Source organism: Pleurodeles waltl, chromosome 3_1, assembly GCF_031143425.1.
Source record: "Pleurodeles waltl isolate 20211129_DDA chromosome 3_1, aPleWal1.hap1.20221129, whole genome shotgun sequence".
Classification (NCBI taxonomy): domain Eukaryota; kingdom Metazoa; phylum Chordata; class Amphibia; order Caudata; family Salamandridae; genus Pleurodeles; species Pleurodeles waltl.
The window spans coordinates 1965552579-1965573765 of NC_090440.1; the positions used below are offsets into that span (position 1 = coordinate 1965552579).

Below are 21187 nucleotides of genomic sequence, written 5' to 3' on the forward strand. Positions count from 1 at the left end.
AAAAGGCGGCTGTATGAATCAAATCAATGGTAATTATTGTAATGACCTTGGAATGATGAAACGCTGACTGATTTGAGATTAGAACTGGACCTGCAGGTTAGACACTGGTCTCCATAACATAAGCATGTATCCACTCAGAATAGAAAGTCCCGGTGGAATGTCCGCGAGCCCCTCCTCGTCCCTCTCCTTTGTGCGGGTGCTTGTCTCTTTAAGGACACCCAGGGCATGGGAGGACCTGCAGCTCAGCACTTCGTGTCGCGCGCGGTGTCCGGGCTCTCGCAGCATTCGCCTCCCACTCTCTGCTGGTGCAATGTGATCTCGGAGAAATGGGACAGCTCGCTTGCAAGGGACTGATGCTGTCACTGTTCGACTACAAGACTGAGAAATATGTCATCGCCAAGAACAAGAAAGTGGGCATTTTGTACCGGATCGTCCAGCTGTCCGTCCTGGCTTACCTCTTGGGGTAAGGATGCCTATCTCCTGAAGTGAGTTTGTAACGTGCCATTCTAGCACCTGGGATGCCTAGGGGAAACCATAGGACGACCCGTGTGCCACCCTCCTTGTTGGTCTGTCTGTGGACATGTCCAATTAAATACACGAGATGTAGGCAGCATGTTTGTTTAATTAGTTCAAATGTGCAAACACGAGTTTAGTGGCTCAGCAGCTCTGTAATGTTCGCCTATGTGAATGCCATATATGTGTATTTCAGAATCCCAACATTACGACCGTCTCTGAGAGTTCTAAAATATTCGAGAAGCTAAGGAGCTGACGCACAGGGAGATTAGTTAATTTGCCAAGGATCACACAATTTAGCCAAGTAGGGCGCAGGGATTAGGAGACAGGCCTTATTTCACATATTGATATTCACCAATGAAACCGCTGCTTTATCTTGGAACACGGGCCAGTGAAAGAAGAAACTGCTGTCCCCTTAGACATGATTCCAGGTGGGTCGGAAGACTGCGGTGTTTTATCTTCCAGAGCGGCTGTCCATGGTTGAGGGTTGGTATTTTCACTGCGCCTCGATCCCCTCCACCAATCAAGAGTTCATTTACCTTCGAAGGATGTCCCTGAATGTGTCTCAAACACGGCTTGACGTGACACCTTAACATTATTTAATTTAATTTATTAAATCAATGTTGTAATAAATTGTTATGCGGTAAAGTTTGTTATTAATCAATCAATTTATATTCCTCAACTTTTTCTAATTTCAGAATAATAAAGGTGTCAATAAATATTGGTTTCTTTTTCTATAGGACAAATAGATCTGAGAAAGGGGTCACAGTTTGTGATGTTCATAGTTTAGGATATAGAATAATCGAAATGGTTTTATCCTGTGGATTTTGTTGCCAGTTCCGAATGCCTACATGTATTTATTTAGTGTCTTTTTGTGTGTTTCGGTTATAAATCGAGCTAACATCATCCTGCCTTTCAGGCATTTAGGAGCGGCATTAGCTAACCTTGCTTACAGTAGAATGGATATGTTTTAACAGCTGTGTGCTATTTGCATTGTATTGTAATTACATTTATATAGCGCCTACCACCCCAGACGAGGAGTTTAAGCGCTGTGAATACGGTTACAGTTCACAGGTGAATAGGGCAATAGTTGATACTGACGGCTTAAGTAAGCATGTGTTTGAACTTTGAATACATATATGAATTTACTTAAAGAGAGAGGGGTCACCATGACTCTCACATTCCGGAAGTGTGAAGGTGTATAACAATGGGTGGAGGCTGTTGTCATGGCGATCGCCACAGCTTCGTGTCCCAGGTCAGTTCTAGCTGACGTCCACAATTTGGCTTCAAGCCAGCCATTGGCAGGGATCTGCTGACTCGTCGTCCAAGTTGCTTCCGCTGGCTTTGCTAAATTGGTGATGGTGCTTTACGTATATTAATACTCAGTTAGGGCGCTGCATGGCGGCAGGCCCACCAGCACGAGGGAGGGCCCACAACTCATCTGTTATTAGCAACATGTTGCGGCCTAATAATATTTTGAGACGTCTGAGCGGTGGGATTCTTGAACATTCATGTATTAATAGCAGTGAGACGCGCCTGACTTAGGCTTGAATTGCACTGCGGAGCAGTGAGGAGCCCCAGGTTGCTGCAGTGGCATCCTGCTGTTGGTCTCACTCTAACCAAGGAATCGCAGCCCAGGTTTGCTCTGCAGGAAGCCAGAGTGCTCAGTTGCCTTGGGCATCTATCTATCGTACATTACACGGATATTTCAAGTCGCCAAGGACTACTCTCACCGTACACTGAGTGGAGCAAGGCCGAAGGCGGATGCAAAGATTCATTGAGACTTTTAACCTTTGGCATCGCTTTAAGTAGGATGATAAAGGGGACAAAAATGCGTAACAAAAGCTTTTTTCCAAGAGTCGTGGCCTATGTAAACGAAGGCGTGACCTAAAACGTGTAAACTAGAATCATGCACTTTACTCAGTGTGCCAGCTTTCTGAAAAACTCCATCCGCATAGCTCACACGTTCCTACAATTAGTACATATGCAATAATCACTCAGTGAGCTCTCCAGAGAGGCCAAGGATTGGATGTGCATTTAGTGTGCACTCTTTATGATCCACTGACAACACTGTGAGAAACTCGCACTGCCTTCTGCCTCGTGATTCTAGAGCGCTCAGTCGTGGGCCATCATGAACACCGACTCACAATCTGAACCCACAATCTGAACTCACTCAAATACCTGGAGGCGACTTAGTTCAATTATGCATCATATAAGAGTTACATAATCCATGAAATAAACTACTGAAAAACTGCTTGAAAAAAGCAAGTACTCTTAGTGAACGCAAGATAAAGTAAAACATGTGATATGTGAACAGGGATCACATCACTGACACGGAATACTTTAGGATTTTTACAGTCATTTTTGAGAAATTGATCAGTGTTCTGCAGGTAAAGTTAAGTAGGTGAATATAGAGAGTTTATCACTTCTGGATCTAAGACCCATCAAGATCTTAGATTCGGCCGCATCTGGCCCATTTAAAGCCCTGGCCTTTGCAGCAGCTGCGTCTTTGTAAATGACCATAGCCGACTGCACATTTCTCCCACTCTTGACATCTTCAGAACATGGAATCCCAAAGTGAGGTATGGAACACAGACCCACTGAACACACAGAATATTTGCTTAGTACAGGCTAAAATGATTCTTATATAGAGGCATCTATGCCACTTTAGTTGCAATCATTCTAACTAATATAGTTCCATCGTGTCACGTGATATTAGCTCCCTTCACGCGGTCTTCCAGTGAAGAGTCCATATCATGGGGTGAAACACAAAGTGAGCTGGAAACCCAGGCACAGAGTGGATTTTCAGCTCCTGTTCATAGGCTCTGCAAGCCATTGTCCATTCTAGAGTGTGAAGCATCCTAAGGGCGTTGGCAACAGCCTGAAAAGTTTTTTTTGTTTTTTGATAAGGGGCAGATACTGTCCCAAGGCCCTGCCCCCTCTTCACACTTTGAAAGGTTTTCAGAAGTTAGCAGGTCTGAAGTTGGTTACAAAGTCCATCTACCAGATCACGACCCACAATGTCTGACTAGTGACCAAAACTGACATCACGTTTCCTCCTCTTCTGCCATGGTACAACTGCCTGTTCCCCTTCACGACATGTAAAACGAACAAGTGATAGTCAGAATGCTGCACAATGTCAAACATTCACCCCCAGTGCAGAGATCTGAGCCTAAAGCCATCGTTTGTTTGCTATCCATGCCATTCCAGTGTGGACCCAGCCAGATGCTAATCAGTCTTGACCCTGCTTCTCTTGAGAACAATCCAGCCTGAAGTGAGTGTTTGAAAAGTTTCAACACTCCGTCCATCATCCTTTTGTGTTGCTGAAGTTGCCCTAAGTGAGAAGGGGATGCCCAGATGTGGGTCCCAACCTCTCTGTGCCACTGGATTCAAGCTAGCCTGGCTGATGAAGGGTGATACCCTGAAACCGGTCCCAGGATGCTTGTTTCCGGTCCAGGGAGGACCTGGCCTGGTAGTTCAGGCTGGACTGTCCCCATGGAGAACAGGGTCAAGACTGATTCGCATATGGCTGGGTCCAAAGTCGGGTGGCATAGTGAGCAAAGGAACAATGGTTTAAACACAGATCTGTGACTGGGGGTGAGTGTTTGAAAAATTTCAGCTCTCCGTCCATCATCCTTTTGTGTTGCTAAAGTTCCCCTTCAGAACATCTTCCAGAACAGAGAATCCCACAGCACCCTATGTAACATAGAAACACTGCATGTAAAGGATACTTACATAGTGAGGGCTAACACACTATCATAGCTGAGTTCCTTTATAAGGTTTAAGAACTCTGAAGTGACTTGAATTATGGTTTTGTCACATTACACCTCAAAACTCAAGCTGACATCATAAAATAAAGGGTCATTCTAGAATGTCTGTTCTTGGTGATTGTGGGCTGGGTAAAGAGGGCTGTGTGTTTTTTCTGTACACTGGATGTTCCCTTTGATGTACAGTACAAGGTAGTTTATTCCTCACAATACATGGGGCAGACCATTACAATTTTTTCAAATCTCTTAACTTCTTTGTCACTTGCTTCTTCATGGGAAAAGACTGATAAGTATAATAATTTCAGGCTGTTTTTGAAAGTAGCACACCAATATGCAGCTTGTAATTTGAAGCAAAAATCATATTTTGAGCAGTTTCATATGCAGCACTTACAAAAATGACAGAATGAGGGACAGCAACCAGATAGGGTCCTGCTTTCCTTTAATGCACTTCAGGAATAAACACACTGCACTAAAAGTCTGCTTATCTGATAGAAGCTGTTTATTTGCAGCCTGAAATTGCAAAGAAGAGCTGAAAAGCTACTTCTTTTCGTTGTTTAACCAGCGATTATAATGTTGTCCTCCATTCAAAGCCGACTACTTGCTCAGACAGCAAACTTTGTGACATCACAATTTACTTGTATAAAATTACCACAGTGGTCATTTTTTTTATTACAGGTGGGTAACGTTGTCACACTGTGCTGTATTAAGAAAGTTCGAGATTTTTTTATGTGTGTCAAAGACTTCAACACAATACATAAAAACACGTTTTCACAAAGACAATTGGTCAGGGGTTGGCTTACTGCCAAATTGCAGCTTTGTCAATGTTCTTTTGCCTTGATTTTTGCCAAACTTTATTGTTGTGAAGCTTCTGGGCCCATGTCAGTCTAAAACAATCATTGGCTAAAAGCAAAAACACTTTTTTGGTCTGAAAAAGCATGCATGGCCATAGTAGTCCCCAGCACTGAAGGGAACTGGATCATTAAGATCTTGAAGAAAATCCTGCCTTCTCTCCGGAAAGAACTTAGGGTGTCAGTGGTGATGGCACTTATTACATCTCGCTTGAACTACTGCAATGCCCTTTATTTAAATGTCAACCAGTACTAATTAAATAAGCTCCAAATTACCCAAAATGTGGCTGCATGTTTGGTTTTGGGAGTGCCAAAACACTTCCTAGTCAGGGAGGAAGTGAGGTCCCTACACTAGTTGCCAGTACAGAAGCAGGTGTCTTTTAAAGCCCTTTGCTTGGCTCATAAGGCTCTCGATCTTCAGGGGGTTGACTTATCTTAGGGTGGCCTTTAATTGGTATGTTCATACTAGGCCTCTGAGATCAGCTGGATGTAGCAAGGTGGTGGTATCTAGGTGTAGGAAAGCCTGGTGGGGGAAACAGGCCTTCACAGTCGCGGCTGCCAGGTTGTAGAGCTCCCTCCAGGAACACATTAGGAGTTTAGATCCATACCCGGTCGTTCATAAGCAGGTGAAAACGTGGTTATTTTCAAATTAGTCTTACCTTAGAGTTGCCTGGTATTTGAGGTTATCTCTGCTTTGGGTCCTCACATTTCACACAGTTCTTTTCTGGTTTAGCGCTTTGCTGCCTTCTGGTTTAACACGCTCTATAAATGCTACAATTACAACAATAACTACTTTGTGTGTGGAAGACTCCCTTGTGAAAGGGTAGAATGTATTCACTAACAGTGAAGTTGGCCAGTGACTGACTTGGGCTGACACACTGTCCCATGCAAAATACTGCAGCAGGCAAAATAAAAATGTCTATGAGACTAATGGATGGAGAGGACAGGCTGAAAACCCTGTAAGTTCCTTTTTTATATATAATTTTTGTAAAATCGAAAGGGTTTTACTACTAATGCCAGACCTATTAACATTTACTCTATTTATAAAGCCACCACAATAAGAGTCATCTCATGGTTCATTAGGGTCGAGCCTGCGTCGCATGCGCTTGAGCATGCCTATCGCTTGTGAAACGCTTTAGTAGTTAGAAAAGGGCCCGGAGCCCAGTCCATGTCACAACAGTGTCTTTCATTGGTTCGTGGGCTTGCCTTTTAAAATCTGCTTGCTTTCATTAGTGGAAGGCATGCATATGTCATGCCTTTTCCGGTGGTTAGCCCTCCTCGAGCACAGCGACGAAGTACTGAAAACATACGAGGCTCGCTGTTTTCCATCCGGTTTGTGGACTACTTTTTATCTTTTTTTCACAGCGCGATCTCGCTTGCCAGAAGTTGACCGCTTTGCATGACATCGACCCTAGTACATAGTTAATTGCACTTTTGCCGGTTACGTAGATAATTGCACTTTTGCAGATAGGTTTCACTACGAGTCAACTGTAGCAGCGCAATCGCTCTCTTTTTTTCCATTTAATGTGGCAAGAAAAATCCGGTTGGGAGTCTACAACTGCTAATAGCTCTAACTCAGAGAAATGCGAGACCCGTTGCATTGCAAATGCTTGTGTTGGTTTGCGTCTGCTTACCTCCTCTGGGAGGCTTGATTCCTTCCCTGCGTACATTTATGTATGCCTTTTACAGTGCCACAGGCCTTGCTTTGTTTCCACTTCTGCCATTCCACAGTTCATGCGTAAACAGCCAGCATTGTCATGCTGCGCCATGAACAGTTAACTAAAGAGAACAGCTATTTGTGAACACAGCACTGTAATGGGTTCCTATAAACTCAGCAGAAGATATTACTGGCAATTACAGGCATAGAAATTTAGTTCACAACCCTGAGACCTCGGACGTTATCTCTCCATCAATGTTGATGAAAGCATCGCCAGCCCGGCCTCCAACGGCATTAGGCCCATATTTATACTTTTTTAGCACCGCATTTGCCCTGCTTTTTGACGCAAAAACGGCGCAAACATACAAAATACAATTGGATTTTGCAAGTTTGTGCAGTTTTTGCAACAGAAAATTACACAAATGCGTCGCTAAAAAAGTATAAATATGGGCCTTAGTCTTTGCTTGAGACGCTTTTAATTACAACTAATTAGGGATAACCTCCTATGGTTGAAGTTGCTGCATTTAGCACTTTTTGCCAGCTGAGTGTGGTTGCATCATGGGTAACCTAGGTCTGAGTTGCGCATTTTGAGGGCAGCTTGAGGCTACCAGTCCTCCTTTCATAAAAGACACTCTAAACCGATATGGTAGTATGACATGGTTGGGAATAAAGGTGTAACCACAAGCATCTTTGTTGGCAGTGTAACATGTAGTGCCTCGGCTGGGGTGAAAACAAAAAAATATGCTAAAAAGTGTGGGTTGACTGTCTGTGCCTCTGGCCGGTACTCCACTTCAGCAAACTTTTTCAGCTCCACCATGCATCACACAAAGGCCAAAATGTAACACTTACAAAAAGGTTGGCCGCCCAATCTAATCTTACAATTTACTTATTTCTGCCAAGAGTTTAAAAAGTTCATTTAATGATAAGAAAAGTAACTTTATTCCCCAGCATGTTCAAGGACTCTAGATATGTGCGAACTGATATTCTACCTAAAATATAAGTGGCCATATGCAATATACATATTTACAGCTAGAAATCTCTGTAGCAGTAAAGGACATTGGTTGATTTTCCACAAGAGCAGTTCTACTCCTCCTGTGGCAGATCAAGTGACTTTGGTGGCCTCAACCACTCTGAAGTAGAGAACAAATATGGGGAGATTTTCCTTTGGAACCTTAGCAGGAAAGGGGAATTTTGTCTCAAAAGAGGATGGATAATTTGCTTCCCAACCTAAAAAATGGGTCACTAATAAGCAAAAATATGATGAATAGAAATAATTCAATCAGTCTAAATCACTAGAAATAATTATGGCCAACATTCCATTCTCCCCTTTTTATGGGCAAGTGCAAAGTACCCTGTCCCATGCTGTAATCTCTCTTTGGGCTTCCAACCACGCCCATGTTACGTCAGTCACTTTCATTGGTTCATGGGCTTGCCTTTTAAAATCCGCTTGCTTTCATTTGTGAAAGGCATGCGTATGTCATGCCTTTTCCAGTGTTTAGCCCACCAACAAAGCACCGGTAAATTACTGAAATCATTCAGGCTCGATGTTTTCAGCATGGGTTCGGGACTACTTCATCTTTTTATTTTCCATGCAGCGCGATCGCGCTGGGGTTTACATAGTGCAATTGTGCTTGGTTTTTTCGTTTTTAATTTCAGCGCAATCGCGCTGCATTTTACATAGCAGGATCGCACAGTGTTTTTTTTCTTGTAATTTGTGTGGCAAGAAAAGTTTGTTTAGGAGTTTACAACGCTAATACCAATAACTCGAGCAAATGCAAGACCCATTGCATTGCAAATGCTTGTTTTTACGTTGTAGCTCAGTACTAGCTCTAGGGTATGAAGAAACAAGGCAGAAGGTTGAAATGATAACGTTAAAAGTATTATTAACTCATATTTTGCACACTAATCTCTGCAGCAGAGGCATTAGTCCAATGAACAATCTGTCATCCTTTGAAGGGCCTTACACTAAAAGTTACTTTCATTTTGCAAGGGATGAAGAGATCTGTATATCTGTCTCCAGCAAAATTGCCTCGTTACCACGTTTCCGAGTTAAGAGTACACACGGATTTTTAAAAAAAGGTAGTGCCTCAGTATCGAGGTTCAACCCCTTTTGAGTTCAGGTATACTTTACAAAAGTATATGCGAGACCTGGGGAAGGTTTAGTTTGAACACAGTAGGGTGTATTGGCGATAATTCGAGTAAAATATTTAAAACAATTCAAATTACAGTTCTTAAACTACACAAAAAAATAGTAATATCCACATTTTTCTTTCAGTTGTAACTTGCAAAACATATGGACCCTCGCTATGAAATACCTTTTGAATTACTATCTTAAATTATTAGTACTTGGTATTGATATCAGGGGTGACATGCCCCATCAGAATTACAATATCACTGGGAACTCCTCAGAGCTGTTGTTTTTAATCCGAAAACAGCAGCTGCTAAAAGCAGGTGGAGGATCTCGTGAAATGGGGGGGGGGTGAAATGGAGAAAAGCGCCTAGAATCACAAATTCTTCTGCAAGGCCTATTTTCTCTGAAAACCTTCAGGGTCTCACACTTAGAATTTGGTAACTCAGCACCCTGGAATTGCCAACACCCTGGTGTCAGTAACTCCAGAGGGATGGTCGGCCAGTGTCAAAGGCCTGGTTCTGGCTCAGCTTGAGGTCTTCTTCAACTCTTGAGCCCAAAAAAAATCGAGCTTTAATGTGGCTCCTGTCTGCCATCCCACTCTACCATCACCCACCAGGTATTAAAAACAAAGCATAAAACATTTGGGGCCTCATGCTGACTTTGGCGGGCGGCCTCCGCCCGCCAAAGTACCGCCGTCAGAATACCACTGCGCGGTCAAAAGACCGCCGCGGTAATTCTGAGTTTCCCGCTGGGCTGGCGGGCGACTGCAAGAAGGCCGCCCGCCAGCCCAGCGGGAAACCCACTTCCACGATGATCTCAGGCCAGGGGAAAACCGGCGGGAAACCGGCGGGAAACCGCCGGTTTCCCTTTTCTGACCGCGGCTTTACCGCCGCGGTCAGAATTGGCCTGGATGCACCGCCAGCCTGTTGGCGGTGCATCCGCGGTCCCCGGCCCTGGCGGTCCATGACCGCCAGGGTCGTAATGACCCCCTTGGTGTTAAAAAGGAGTTCAAGAGCTAGCCACAAGTGGGTGATTTGTATAGTGTAAAACCAGAAAACCTTATACCAATTCTGGCTTACCCACTTGACCAAAATGTGTGATCTATGGCAATATTGTATCTTATAGAGCCTCCTTTATCTTCGCTATTACAAATTAGAACGACTTCCAATGTGTCAGCTGAGGGTGAGCATTGTACAAAAACAATCAGATGTATTAAGGTGAAAGACTTCTGCATGTTAAAGAAATACCTTTTTTCATTTTATAGAAACTTTCATATTTACACATGATTCTTGTTGCATCGTTTAGATGGCAACTATTTTCAGGGCTGAGCTTGTGCACAGGCCCTTAGAGCCTAACCAGACCTTTGGTTCGGCTCTGGCTTAGCAGTCCCTCTTAATTTGTTGGCTCGCCTACCTGTACTTGTTATGAGGCCCTTAGTGTTGCAAAAATATTAGAAATGTCTTGAAAGAAGTTACAGTACAATACAGAGGTCAAGCTATTGTTCTTGTCATGCAGACTGTGTGTTCAGCACAGAAGTTAAAGTAAATAAATGAAGAAAAAGGACATGCACACAGTGCGTGCACAACCACCTCCACACGTGCACTGCGTAAGGGGAAGTGGAAATCGATGCTCATATCAAAATATTTAAGGGGAGCAAAACTGGAGGGTAATCTCACAAGGGTGTATTTACTAACATTGGGATTGGTGCTTGCAGGGCACAACATAGTTTAGCACTGCGCTTGCGGGCCTTTTTGAAATATGACTATGCACCTTACATTTTGTGTTGTATTAAGCTATTGCAGTGCCTGTGCAAAAGTTTGGTAAATTTACTCCTGGGTTCATTCTGAATAAGGAAGGTGGAGGTCAGTAACCCATGCATTTTTAGGGTTAGCTTGTGTCATCGAGAGTCTATTGTAAATAAAAAACATCTCAAGAAGGGTTTAGAGCTCGACGATTACCTACCTTTACTTACCATTCATTGGCTTCTACAGTCACTCTAATTTCCTTACTTCTCATTGGTCAGTGCTTCATACTTTCCTATTTTCTACCTGTGTTCCATGAAGCATGGACCAAATTCAATTTCCTGTCTGCAGCCAGTATCTTTCCATTGGTCACATATTGCAGAGGTATTTTTTTATTTTCTAATGATGTATTCTATAAGAGTGTATCGCTTTGTAGGCCGCCTCTACCAGCCCCTCTCTCCCCAACACAGTCTGTGGTTGCTTGCTCCTGTACCTCTGACCACCTACCTACCATCGCTGCTTGCTCCTTCCCCCGAATGCTTGCCTGTCCACAAACACCCTGCCTTCATCCCCCATAGCTGCTTGCTCTATTGTTGCTTGCCTCCCCCTATCAGCTTTTTTCATAGCTTTTGCTGCCTCCCCCGTCCTTGCTTAGCCATTCCACCGAGTCCCATTATTAATTCCCTCCTTCCCTGCTGCTCCCACAACAAAAAAAGTGCTAAGGCCACATCGGAGTGCTTTTATTTCTTTACTTTCAACATGGCTTACATAAAGAAAAGAAAATGCCTGACGCCTCATAACACTTTTTAAAATGTACTTTCTGCCATGTTTTCTGCGACCACACTGTTGTGGCACATGGCTAAAAGTAAAGAAAATAATATCGGTGTGTTGCGATTAATGCTGGCCATGTCATTGTGCTTTCTAGGTCCGACCTCTTGTATACTTTTAAATATACTTCTTCTGTGGGCTTCCAGCTATTTCGTTTGTTAGTTTCAGTGTAATTTAAAAATCCTTGCTTGTTAGTGGTCAGTCATGCCTCTTTGACCCTCCTTCTTCTTTGTGGAAGCATGGACCAACTACTGTATAATTATGCTGTGTCCTGTTTATCTGGTCTGTAGGGGACTTTTTTTTACTTAGTTTCATGCTTGTGTCCACAGAAGCTTACCTTTCCCTTTGCATAGCATTATCTGAGTTTAGCTTAGCTGTAAACAAGGCTATAAACCAGGCTGTTGTCTTGGTCACAGTTGGTCTTTGTGGGCTCTCTGCACCCTCTCTCAGCTGCCTGGCTCCCACCCTTCCTTTGCTTGGATTTTCTTTACTGAGTGTGCCTGCCAGTGGTCCCAGGTGCTGAGAGCAAGGGCAGAGGATTGCTTGTAATTGCTTAGGCTTGGATTTTCTTTATCAAGTGTGCCAGCTTGTGGTCCTTGGTGCTTAGAGCAAGGGCGGAGGATCACTTGTTGTTGAATGTTACCACTTTAAAAATTCCCACACTCCAAGAAAGCACCAGACCTTTTATGTTTCACTTGTGTTTTCAACTGGAGATAAGATCAGCTCATAAGATACACTGCTACCAATGCGAGCAAAGCAGAGACATGTTCTCCTTTAAAAGTTGATTTTAAATTGCGGAAACTGCCTCCATGTATGTTAGTAAGAGAAGCAATATTGTCACGGCCACAATCAAAACACATATTCGCACCCTCTTCTTTTTACTTTTTAAGTTGATTACAGCAGTGACAATTTTGATTAAGCACAGGGACAGGAAAAATAAAGTTTTCGAATGAAATACACATATTTTATGTTGCTTACAATGCATTCATTCAAAGGAATACTTCTAATTAGTCCCGTGGGACTCTGCTTTCTCTGAATACAACATCTTAGCTTATATTTATTTTAGTTGCACGTTCTCTCGAGGCATTCTACTTAGCAGCTGATAAATGTAACAGTGCATACGTGCTCTCCAAGAGTACAGGACCGGCCCCGGTGCACAATATATAACAGCCAAGATTAGCTGTAAGAAAGAAGGGAACAGTAGGCGGAGGCTGGAAATGAACCCTGGGATTTCAGCATCTACCACAAACCTTCTTGTTAAAAGTTGAGTGTTTGCATAGGAAAACAAACTTTCAATGGGATGTTTGAATTTCAGCTGCAAATACCTTTGCCTTGATGGTGCAGTAAAACCGATATTTCAAAGGCATGCAATGAATAATAAAAACGTAGCAATAAAACCTCATGTGCGGAGACAGATGATAGTCACAACAAGCAAACGCCGTGCACCGTCAGTGTTCTAAAGCAGTTTTCAGCTGTGGAACGGTGGCTGCATCGCAGACTCACAAAACAGAAGCGTGACCTTGAGGAAATCTGTCAGTGGCCTTTGAAACCTGTTCAGTGAGCTGCTACAGCGTACACAGTGCAGAGATAGTTAGCATACTCTGAAGTACGCACCGGCACTCATCCATGCAAATGCTCTATTTGCCAGACATGTTTTGGAGTACCACATGTGGTGCTCCAGCGGTATCTTGTGGTAAGCGTAGATAGCTGTGCCCTGCGCACCACCTCCAGATGCGCCTTCGACCCATCTGACTTTGCCAGATGTTGGTGTGGGTGGCAGAGCTAAATGGGTTAATTAGTTCCACACACAATGGCGACAGAATGGGGCAGAATGTCTCAGCTTCCTATATATATATAATTTAAAATCTCCTCAAGGCAACACACTCCGATGTTAAGGACACCACCTCAGGCCACAAAGCCTGGTTTCATGAAAAATTGCATAACCTCTCATCAGGTTTTATGTTTATTATCTTCAGTATGCTTTTCCCACCGAGGGTACAATATCAGCACATTGAGACAAAACACAAACTGGTTTTGGAATCAATGATAATTATCTTACAAAATGAAATCACTTCTCGAACTGATGCCATAAATAAGATTTAAAGGGTCTGTGTGAACATGCGTCAGTTCGCAAGTTTGTGTGTGCACGTGTGTGTGTTTTATATGATTTGTGTTTGGATGGGTGTTTACATGGTTTCTTTGTGCACTTGTGTTTTGTGGGGGGTCTGTGACGGGGGAGAGGAGGCTGCTTTAGTTTATCTTACATTATCACAGCATACATAAACAGGCATTTGCAATGCAACAGGTATTGCATTTGCTCGAGTTAGAGCTATTAGCATTGTAAACTCCTAACCAGACTTTTCTTGCCACATAAATTGAAAATTAAAAGTAAATCAGTTTAACATAAGTGAGCCGATTCACAGAGCCACGGCAGCCATGAGCATCAGAATGAAGAGACACACAAAAGGAAAAAGACGTTCGCTCGCATTAATACTTATCGGCAAAAGTGCAATTAGCCGTGTAACGGGGTGATAGCTAAGGCGGAAACAAAACCTCCCCAAGGATAGAGTTACCAGATTTTGTGGATCAAAAACCGGGACAGGTCAAACATAAAAGAAGGACTAAACACTTTACTCTCACTTTTATTTCTGTCCTGTCCTGTTTTTTTTGCGTAGCTTTGTGTGTGTGTGTGTGTATATTTATATATATATATATATATATATATATATATATATATATATATATACATACACATATATATATATATACATATAAATATATATATATAACACACGTTTACAAGACTACATATATAAAGTTAACTATGGCTTGACCTCCCACCCTGCACCCCCAACCTGCCCCCACCCACCTCTCTCTGCTCCCCACTTCCTCTCTCTGCTGGCAGCCGACAAGGGGACTGCTTTGCCTGTTAGTAATAGAAAAATTACTTTAGTTCATACTTTGTAGGCCTCTGTTAAAGGAGAGCATACCTTTAACTTATGCTTCCCTAGCTGATCTGACCTTTGTCCCCAAAACCGGGACATTTACTTAATGATCTGACCTTTGTCTCAAACACCGGGACATTTATTTAAAATTAAGAGAAGCGTCAGGACACTAGGACAGTCCTCTAAAAACCGTGACTGTCCGGGGAAATCTGGGTCATCTGGTCACCCTACCCAAGGAGGGACAAACGTAAGCCATTTACCAATGTCATCAAAGGACTTTTGAAGGGCACTCAAATAGGCAAAACCGACTAATTTTACCTGAAGAAGGTTTAATGTGTCAAGGGCCTGCACAATTTGCCAGGTTTCTAGGATTGGTAAAAGGTATTTACTTACCCAGAGGACACTGAACTGACAGGTTCTCAGATCATAGGGTCAAGTGATTAACAGTTGCCACCAGCATGTATATCTCACAGTGCTATGCACATATGCATATGGCATTGGTCTGTATAGCACACGCTGGAATATAAGGACATTGTCATGCCAGTTGCCATGATGACCCCTGCCACATTCTTCCTGTAGGTAAAACACCACTGATATGCCAAACTCCTCCCTAATACGTTAAACATATTGACCACACCAGTATACTATTTTGTCCCCGGATGTAAAGCACTATTGCAACTCCTCCACTAAGCTAAGTTTTCATTGTCCATTCCGGTTTCTACATTGCTTCTAGGATGTAAAACACCACTGAAATGCCATTAGCTATACTGTCCCAAGTACGTGAAGCATACTGCCAATATCAGTTCCCACATAAAACTAACGAGTAAGTTGCCGTAACAAGCTAGAAAACATATTTTCCTTAAGTATGTAAAACATACATTGCTAATGTTAGTTTTCACACTGCCCCAGTATTTTAAACATTTTTGTAATATAATTTCAACATCACTCCAGCATTTAATGTTCCATTTCCATGTTAGTAGCCAAACTGCCCCCAGTAATACAAAGCACACATTGCTCATATGCCAGTTTCAACATTGTCACAATATACAAAGAACCATTAAATCCAAGTAATCAATCAATCCGAACAATGTAAATAATGCACTGCTCATGTCGATTTCTACATTATCCCAGCTTGCAAAAGAAACGTGCACCCACCCACACAGTCTCCCACACTCAACGGGTTCACCAGCTGGCCTAGTCGTGTAAATACTCTTCTGGGAAAGTGAGGGGCGGTGCCACCGTCCTTGCAGAAGAGAGGGGCCGAGATGGCCATTCACCTCCAAGTAACTGTCACAAATCCATAGCGTTTTGTGCTGTTGAAACTCCAGAGGCAAGCATTTCCTAGCTGCCACCAACAGTGCACTACATTACAGTGCACAGCTACGCATTGTAGGAAGGTAGCCTCTTTCTAGCCTTGTTACCCCCACTTTTGGCCTGTTTGTGAGTATATGTCAGGGTGTTTTCACTGTCTCACTGGGATCCTGCTAGCCAGGGCCCAGTGCTCATAGTGAAAACCCTATGTTGTCAGTGTGTTTGTTATGTGTCACTGGGATCCTGCTAGCCAGGACCCCAGTGCTCATAAGTTTGTGGCCTATATGCGTTCCCTGTGTGGTGCCTAACTGTCTCACTGAGGCTCTGCTAACCAGAACCTCAGTGGTTACGCTCTCTCTGCTTTCCAAATTTATCACTACAGGCTAGTGACAAAATTGACCAATTCACTTTGGCATACTGGTACACCCAAATAATTCCCTTGTATATGGTACTAAGGTACCCAGGGTATTGGGGTTCCAGGAGATCCCTATGGGCTGCAACATTTCTTTTGCCACCCATTGGGCGCTCTGACAATTCTTACACAGGCCTGCCACTGCAGCCTGCGTGAAATAACGTCCACGTTATTTCACAGCCATTCACCACTGCACATAAGTAACTTATAAGTCACCTATATGTCTAACCTTCACCTGGTGAAAGTTGGGTGCAAAGTTACTTAGTGTGTGGGCACCCTGGCACTAGTCAAGGTGCCCCCCACATCATTCAGGGCAAATTCCCCGGACTTTGTGAGTGCGGGGACACCATTACACGCGTGCACTATACATAGCGTCACAATGGTAACTCCGAACATGGCCATGTAACATGCCTAAGACCATTCTGGTATTGGGGGTGACAATTCCATGATCCCCCAGGTCTCTAGCACAGAACCCGGGTACTGCCAAACTGCCTTTCCGGGGTCTCCACTGCAGCTGGTTTCTGCCCTCCTGTGGTCCAGGCAGCCCTGGCCCAGGAAGGCAGAACAAAGGATTTCCTCTGAGAGAAGGTGTTACACCCTCTCCCTTTGGAAATAGGTGTGAAGGGCTGGGGAGGAGTAGCCTCCACCAGCCTCTGGAAATGCTTTGATGGGCACAGATGGTGCCCATCTCTGCATAAGCCAGTCTACACCGGTTCAGGGATCCCCCAGCCCTGCTCTGGCGCAATACTGGACAAAGAAAAGGGGAGTGACTACTCCCCTGACCAGTACCTCCCAGGGAGGTGCCCAGAGCTCCTCCAGTGTGTCCCAGACCTCTGCTATCTTGGAAACAGAGGTGTTGGGGGCACACTGGACTGCTCTGAGTTGCCACTGCCAGCAGGTGACGTCAGAGGCTCCTTCAGATAGGCTCTTACCTATCTTGGTAGCCAATCCTCCTAAATTGGTAGCCAAACCTCCTTTTCTGGCTATTTAGGGTCTCTGCTTTGGGGAATTCTTCAGATAACGAATGCAAGAGCTCACCAGAGTTCCTCTGCATCTCCCTCTTCACCTTCTACCAAAGGATCGACCGCTGATTGCTCCAGGACGCCTACAAAACCGCAACAAAGTAGCAAGACGACTACCAGCAACATTGTAGCACCTAATCCTGCCAGCTTTCTCGACTGTTTCCAGGTGGTGCATTCTCTGGGGGTAGCCTGCCTTCACCCTACACCAGAAACTCCGAAGAAATCTCCTGTGGGTCGACGGAATATTCCTCCTGCTAACGCAGGCCCCAAAAGACTGCATCACTGGTCCTCTGGCTCCCCTCTCATTCTGACGAGCGTGGTCCCTGGAACACAGCAACTCTGTCCAAGTGACTCCCACAGTCCAGTGACTCTTCAGTCCAAGTTTGGTGGAGGTAAGTCCTTGCCTCCCTAAGCTAGACTGCAAAGCTGTGTCCTGCGTGATTTGCAGCTGCTCCGACTTCTGTGCACTCTTCCAGGATTCCCTTCATGCACAGCCTAGCCTGGGCCACCAGCACTCCGTCCTGCAGTGCAAAACCTTCTGAGTTGTCCTCCGGCATCATGGGACTCCCTTTTGTGACTTTGCATGGACTCTGGTTTACTTTACTTCTAAGTGCCTGTTGGGGTACTTCTGTGGGTGCTGCCTGCTTCTGTGAGGGCTCTCTTAGTTGCTGAGCACCCCTTCTGTCTCCTCCTCCAAAAGGTGACATCCTGGTCCTTCTTGGTCCTCAGCAGCACCCAAAAACCTCTTCCATGACCCTTGCAGCTAGCAAGGTTTGTTTGCAGTCTTTCTGCATGGAAACACCTCTGTAAGCTTCATCGCAACGTGGGACATCAGTCTTCCAAAGGAGAAGTTCCTAGTCCTCTTCTTTCCTGCAGAACTCCAAGCTTCTTTCAACCTGTGGCAGCTTCCTTGCACCTTCAGCTGGGGTTTCCTGGGCTCCTGCCCCCCCGGCCACTGTCGCGACTATTGGATTTGGTGCCCTTGTCTTACAGGTACTCAGGTCCGGAAATCCGTTGTCAGTGCACTGCTGGTGTGTGTTCTTCCTGCAGAATCCCCCTATCACGACTTCTGTGCTCTCTGGGGTAGTAGGTGTACTTTACTCCCACTTTTCAGGGTCTTGGGGTGGGGTATTTTTCTAACCCTCACTGTTTTCTTACAGTCCCAGCGACCCTCTACAAGCTCACATAGGTCTGGGGTCCATTCGTGGTTCGCATTCCACTTTTAGAGTATATGGTTTGTGTTGCCCCTATACCTATGTGCTCCTATTGCAACGTATTGTAATTCTACACTGTTTGCATTACTTTTCTTGCTCTTACTTACCTAATTTTGGTTTGTGTACATATAACTTGTGTATAGTACTTACCTTCTTACTGAGGGTACTCACTGAGATACTTTTGGCATTTTGTCATAAAAATAAAGTACCTTTATTTTTAGTAACTCTGTGTATTGTGTTTTCTTATGATATTGTGCATATGATATAAGTGGTATAGTAGGAGCTTTACATGTCTCCTAGTTCAGCCTACGCTGCTTTGCCTTAGCTACCTTCTATCAGTCTAAGCTGCTAGAAACACCTCTTCTACACTAATAAGGGATAACTGGACCTGGCACAAGGTCTAAGTACCTTTGGTACCCACTACAAGCCAGGCCAGCCTCCTACACGCATGAGCTGTACAGTCACCAGTACCACCTCATAATTCCCCATCGATACCCGAAGTTTCTGCCCTTCGACAATCTTTGATTATTCAAGAGAAAATAGAAGAGTCTGTGAAGTGTAATTTTGCCAGTAAAATTGGGCAGCATACTGAACATTCACTCTTCACAGAGTTGCGAATTTCGCCAAACTTTTACCTGTATTGTTTTCTGGCTGAAAGAGTAACTGTCAAGCAAATTCAATTTATTTTAGTGTGCAAAGTCTCCCTCGACAAGTAGGCACTGGTGGATTTTTCTTCTGCAAAAATGTATTTCTAGAGGATTTGTTTACTACGTTTTTAACTACAAATTTAGCAAAACTTGAGGTTTATGAAATATGTAGAATGTTAAAAAGTAAAACTTTATGAATTTTAGGCAAACAACGTTGTAGACCAGCACAACAGTTCACCTTACATTAGCCTTACGGAGAATAGTATGGCTCTCATTCCAGGACATGTGTAATATCAGTTAGTAGTTGCACGTCAGTTAACTATCTATAGTGCTGCGTGGAATATATCCAGGTGAGCAATGAATTGACCATTCTGAGTTTCGGACATTAGAATGGTCGTTAACAAGTAATTAGCACTGTAAACTACCCGGACTTTTCTTGCCACATAAACTGAAAATGAAAAGATAAGCAGTTCCACATAAGCGAGCCAAAGGCCACAAAGCAAACATACAAAAGGAAACAGAAGTTAGCTCGCACTGAAACGTAGCGGCAAAAGTACAATTATCAATGTTACTGGCAAAAATACAAAATTTCCATATTACTGGCAAAAGTGCAATTATCATGTAACCAGCAAAAGTGCAATTATCTATGTATCAGGATCGATGTCATGCAATGCATGCGACTATTGCCCAGCGAGATCACGCTACCTACGAAACAAAGAGAAAAAGTAGTCCAGAACCATATGGAACACATCGAGCGTCGGATCTTTTCAGTAGTTGCCCAGTGCGCTCGAGGAGGGCTAAACACCTGAAAAGGCATGATGTATGCATGCCTTTCACTAATCAAACCAAGCCAATTTAAAAAGGCAAGCCCACAAACCAACCAAAATGACGGGAGTGGTTACAATCCCGTAGAGAGATAACAACAGGGATGGAGCGCTTTGCGTGCTCGACCCTAAAAAGACATCCTTGATGTATATGCCAACATGCAAACTATTCTCAGCCCTCGTGCCCCTCACTAAACAAAGGCAAACAATACTACATGTCTCTTTGTTAAGATGTGTTCATATAAGCATGCATGGAGGCAGGCAAAAAGAAAGCATCTTAACTGACAAGCAGCAGAAACTGTGGTGACAACATATGTCAGTTAAACAATTAAAAATACAAAGAGACAGCTGAAGCTAATGTTATTTGTCAGAATGTGTAATAATATTAGATGTCAAATAGGTGACTTGTTAGGTGAAAATAGAAGGGCGCCCATTTCAAAATGCAAGACTAGCTGTATAAATGTGAACACCATATGCCAAACATTTAGACAACGTGCTCCAAATCTACATATACTGTCCTATAAATACAAACATTTCCTTCACTTAAATGGTTTAAACTTTACATTAACTTCACTATTTTTTAAAGTGCCACACCAAGTGAACACCTTAGGGCTTGTCGAGAAAGACCTGGGTTGCCAAGTTTAACTCCAGAGATAACAAGCAAATGCAAAGCTAATAATTCCCTCCTATTCAAGGCATTAGCTTTGTAATTTTTTATTTAAATTTTATTTAACTATGCAGTACAGCACTGCAACTGTGTTATTCTCCAAACTGTACTAGTGCAACAAAAATCCATAGAGCATACTGGTTATTTTAGCAAGTGTAGGAGATGGCCTTAAACTAACTATTTAAGATGGTAAAAACTATGAAACTGGATTCGGACATGTTTATTGACTGCCGTCTGATAGGCAGAGGAGAGGAACCATACCAATCTGCTGGAGCTTCGTGCCTTTCGGTTGACTTTAAAGGCTTTTCTTAAGTCCATCAAAGGGAATCGGGTTCAGATGGATAGTACGACCCTACTGTAGCTTTAAAGTGTTAATTTTCTATTCAATGATGGTGGGGTGGTGAAAGTGATATTCTATTGCAATTAGCATGGCAGATTTAAATTAGGATGCTAAATGGCAACATTTCAAATTTTTTCTGCAGTTAGAGGCAGAAGGTAAATGGAAGTGTTTTAGTTACATGCAGGGCCACCGGAATTATATGGCAAGAAAAGACAAAATTATGAGGCAGTGTTGACCAATTTATGTGGCATGAAAAGTCCACTTATGAATTTACAATGCCAATAGCACCAACCCAAGCAAATGTGAGACCTATTGCATT

General features: G+C 43.5%; 1 protein-coding gene across 3 annotated transcripts in view; it reads left to right on the forward strand.

Annotated features, from left to right (window-relative positions):
• Positions 1–258: 258 nt before the first annotated feature.
• P2RX5 (purinergic receptor P2X 5) overlaps positions 259–21187 on the forward strand; it is a 428476-nt gene continuing 407547 nt past the window's right edge. Inside the window, exon 1 of one of the 3 annotated variants that reach the window (XM_069226337.1) lies at positions 259–463. In XM_069226337.1, the coding sequence (XP_069082438.1) occupies positions 327–463 (137 nt within the window). In that variant the 5' untranslated portion in view covers positions 259–326. Of the gene's footprint in view, positions 486–21187 lie in introns of all 3 variants that reach the window. The other 2 variants (XM_069226338.1, XM_069226339.1) reach the window with 2 other exon arrangements.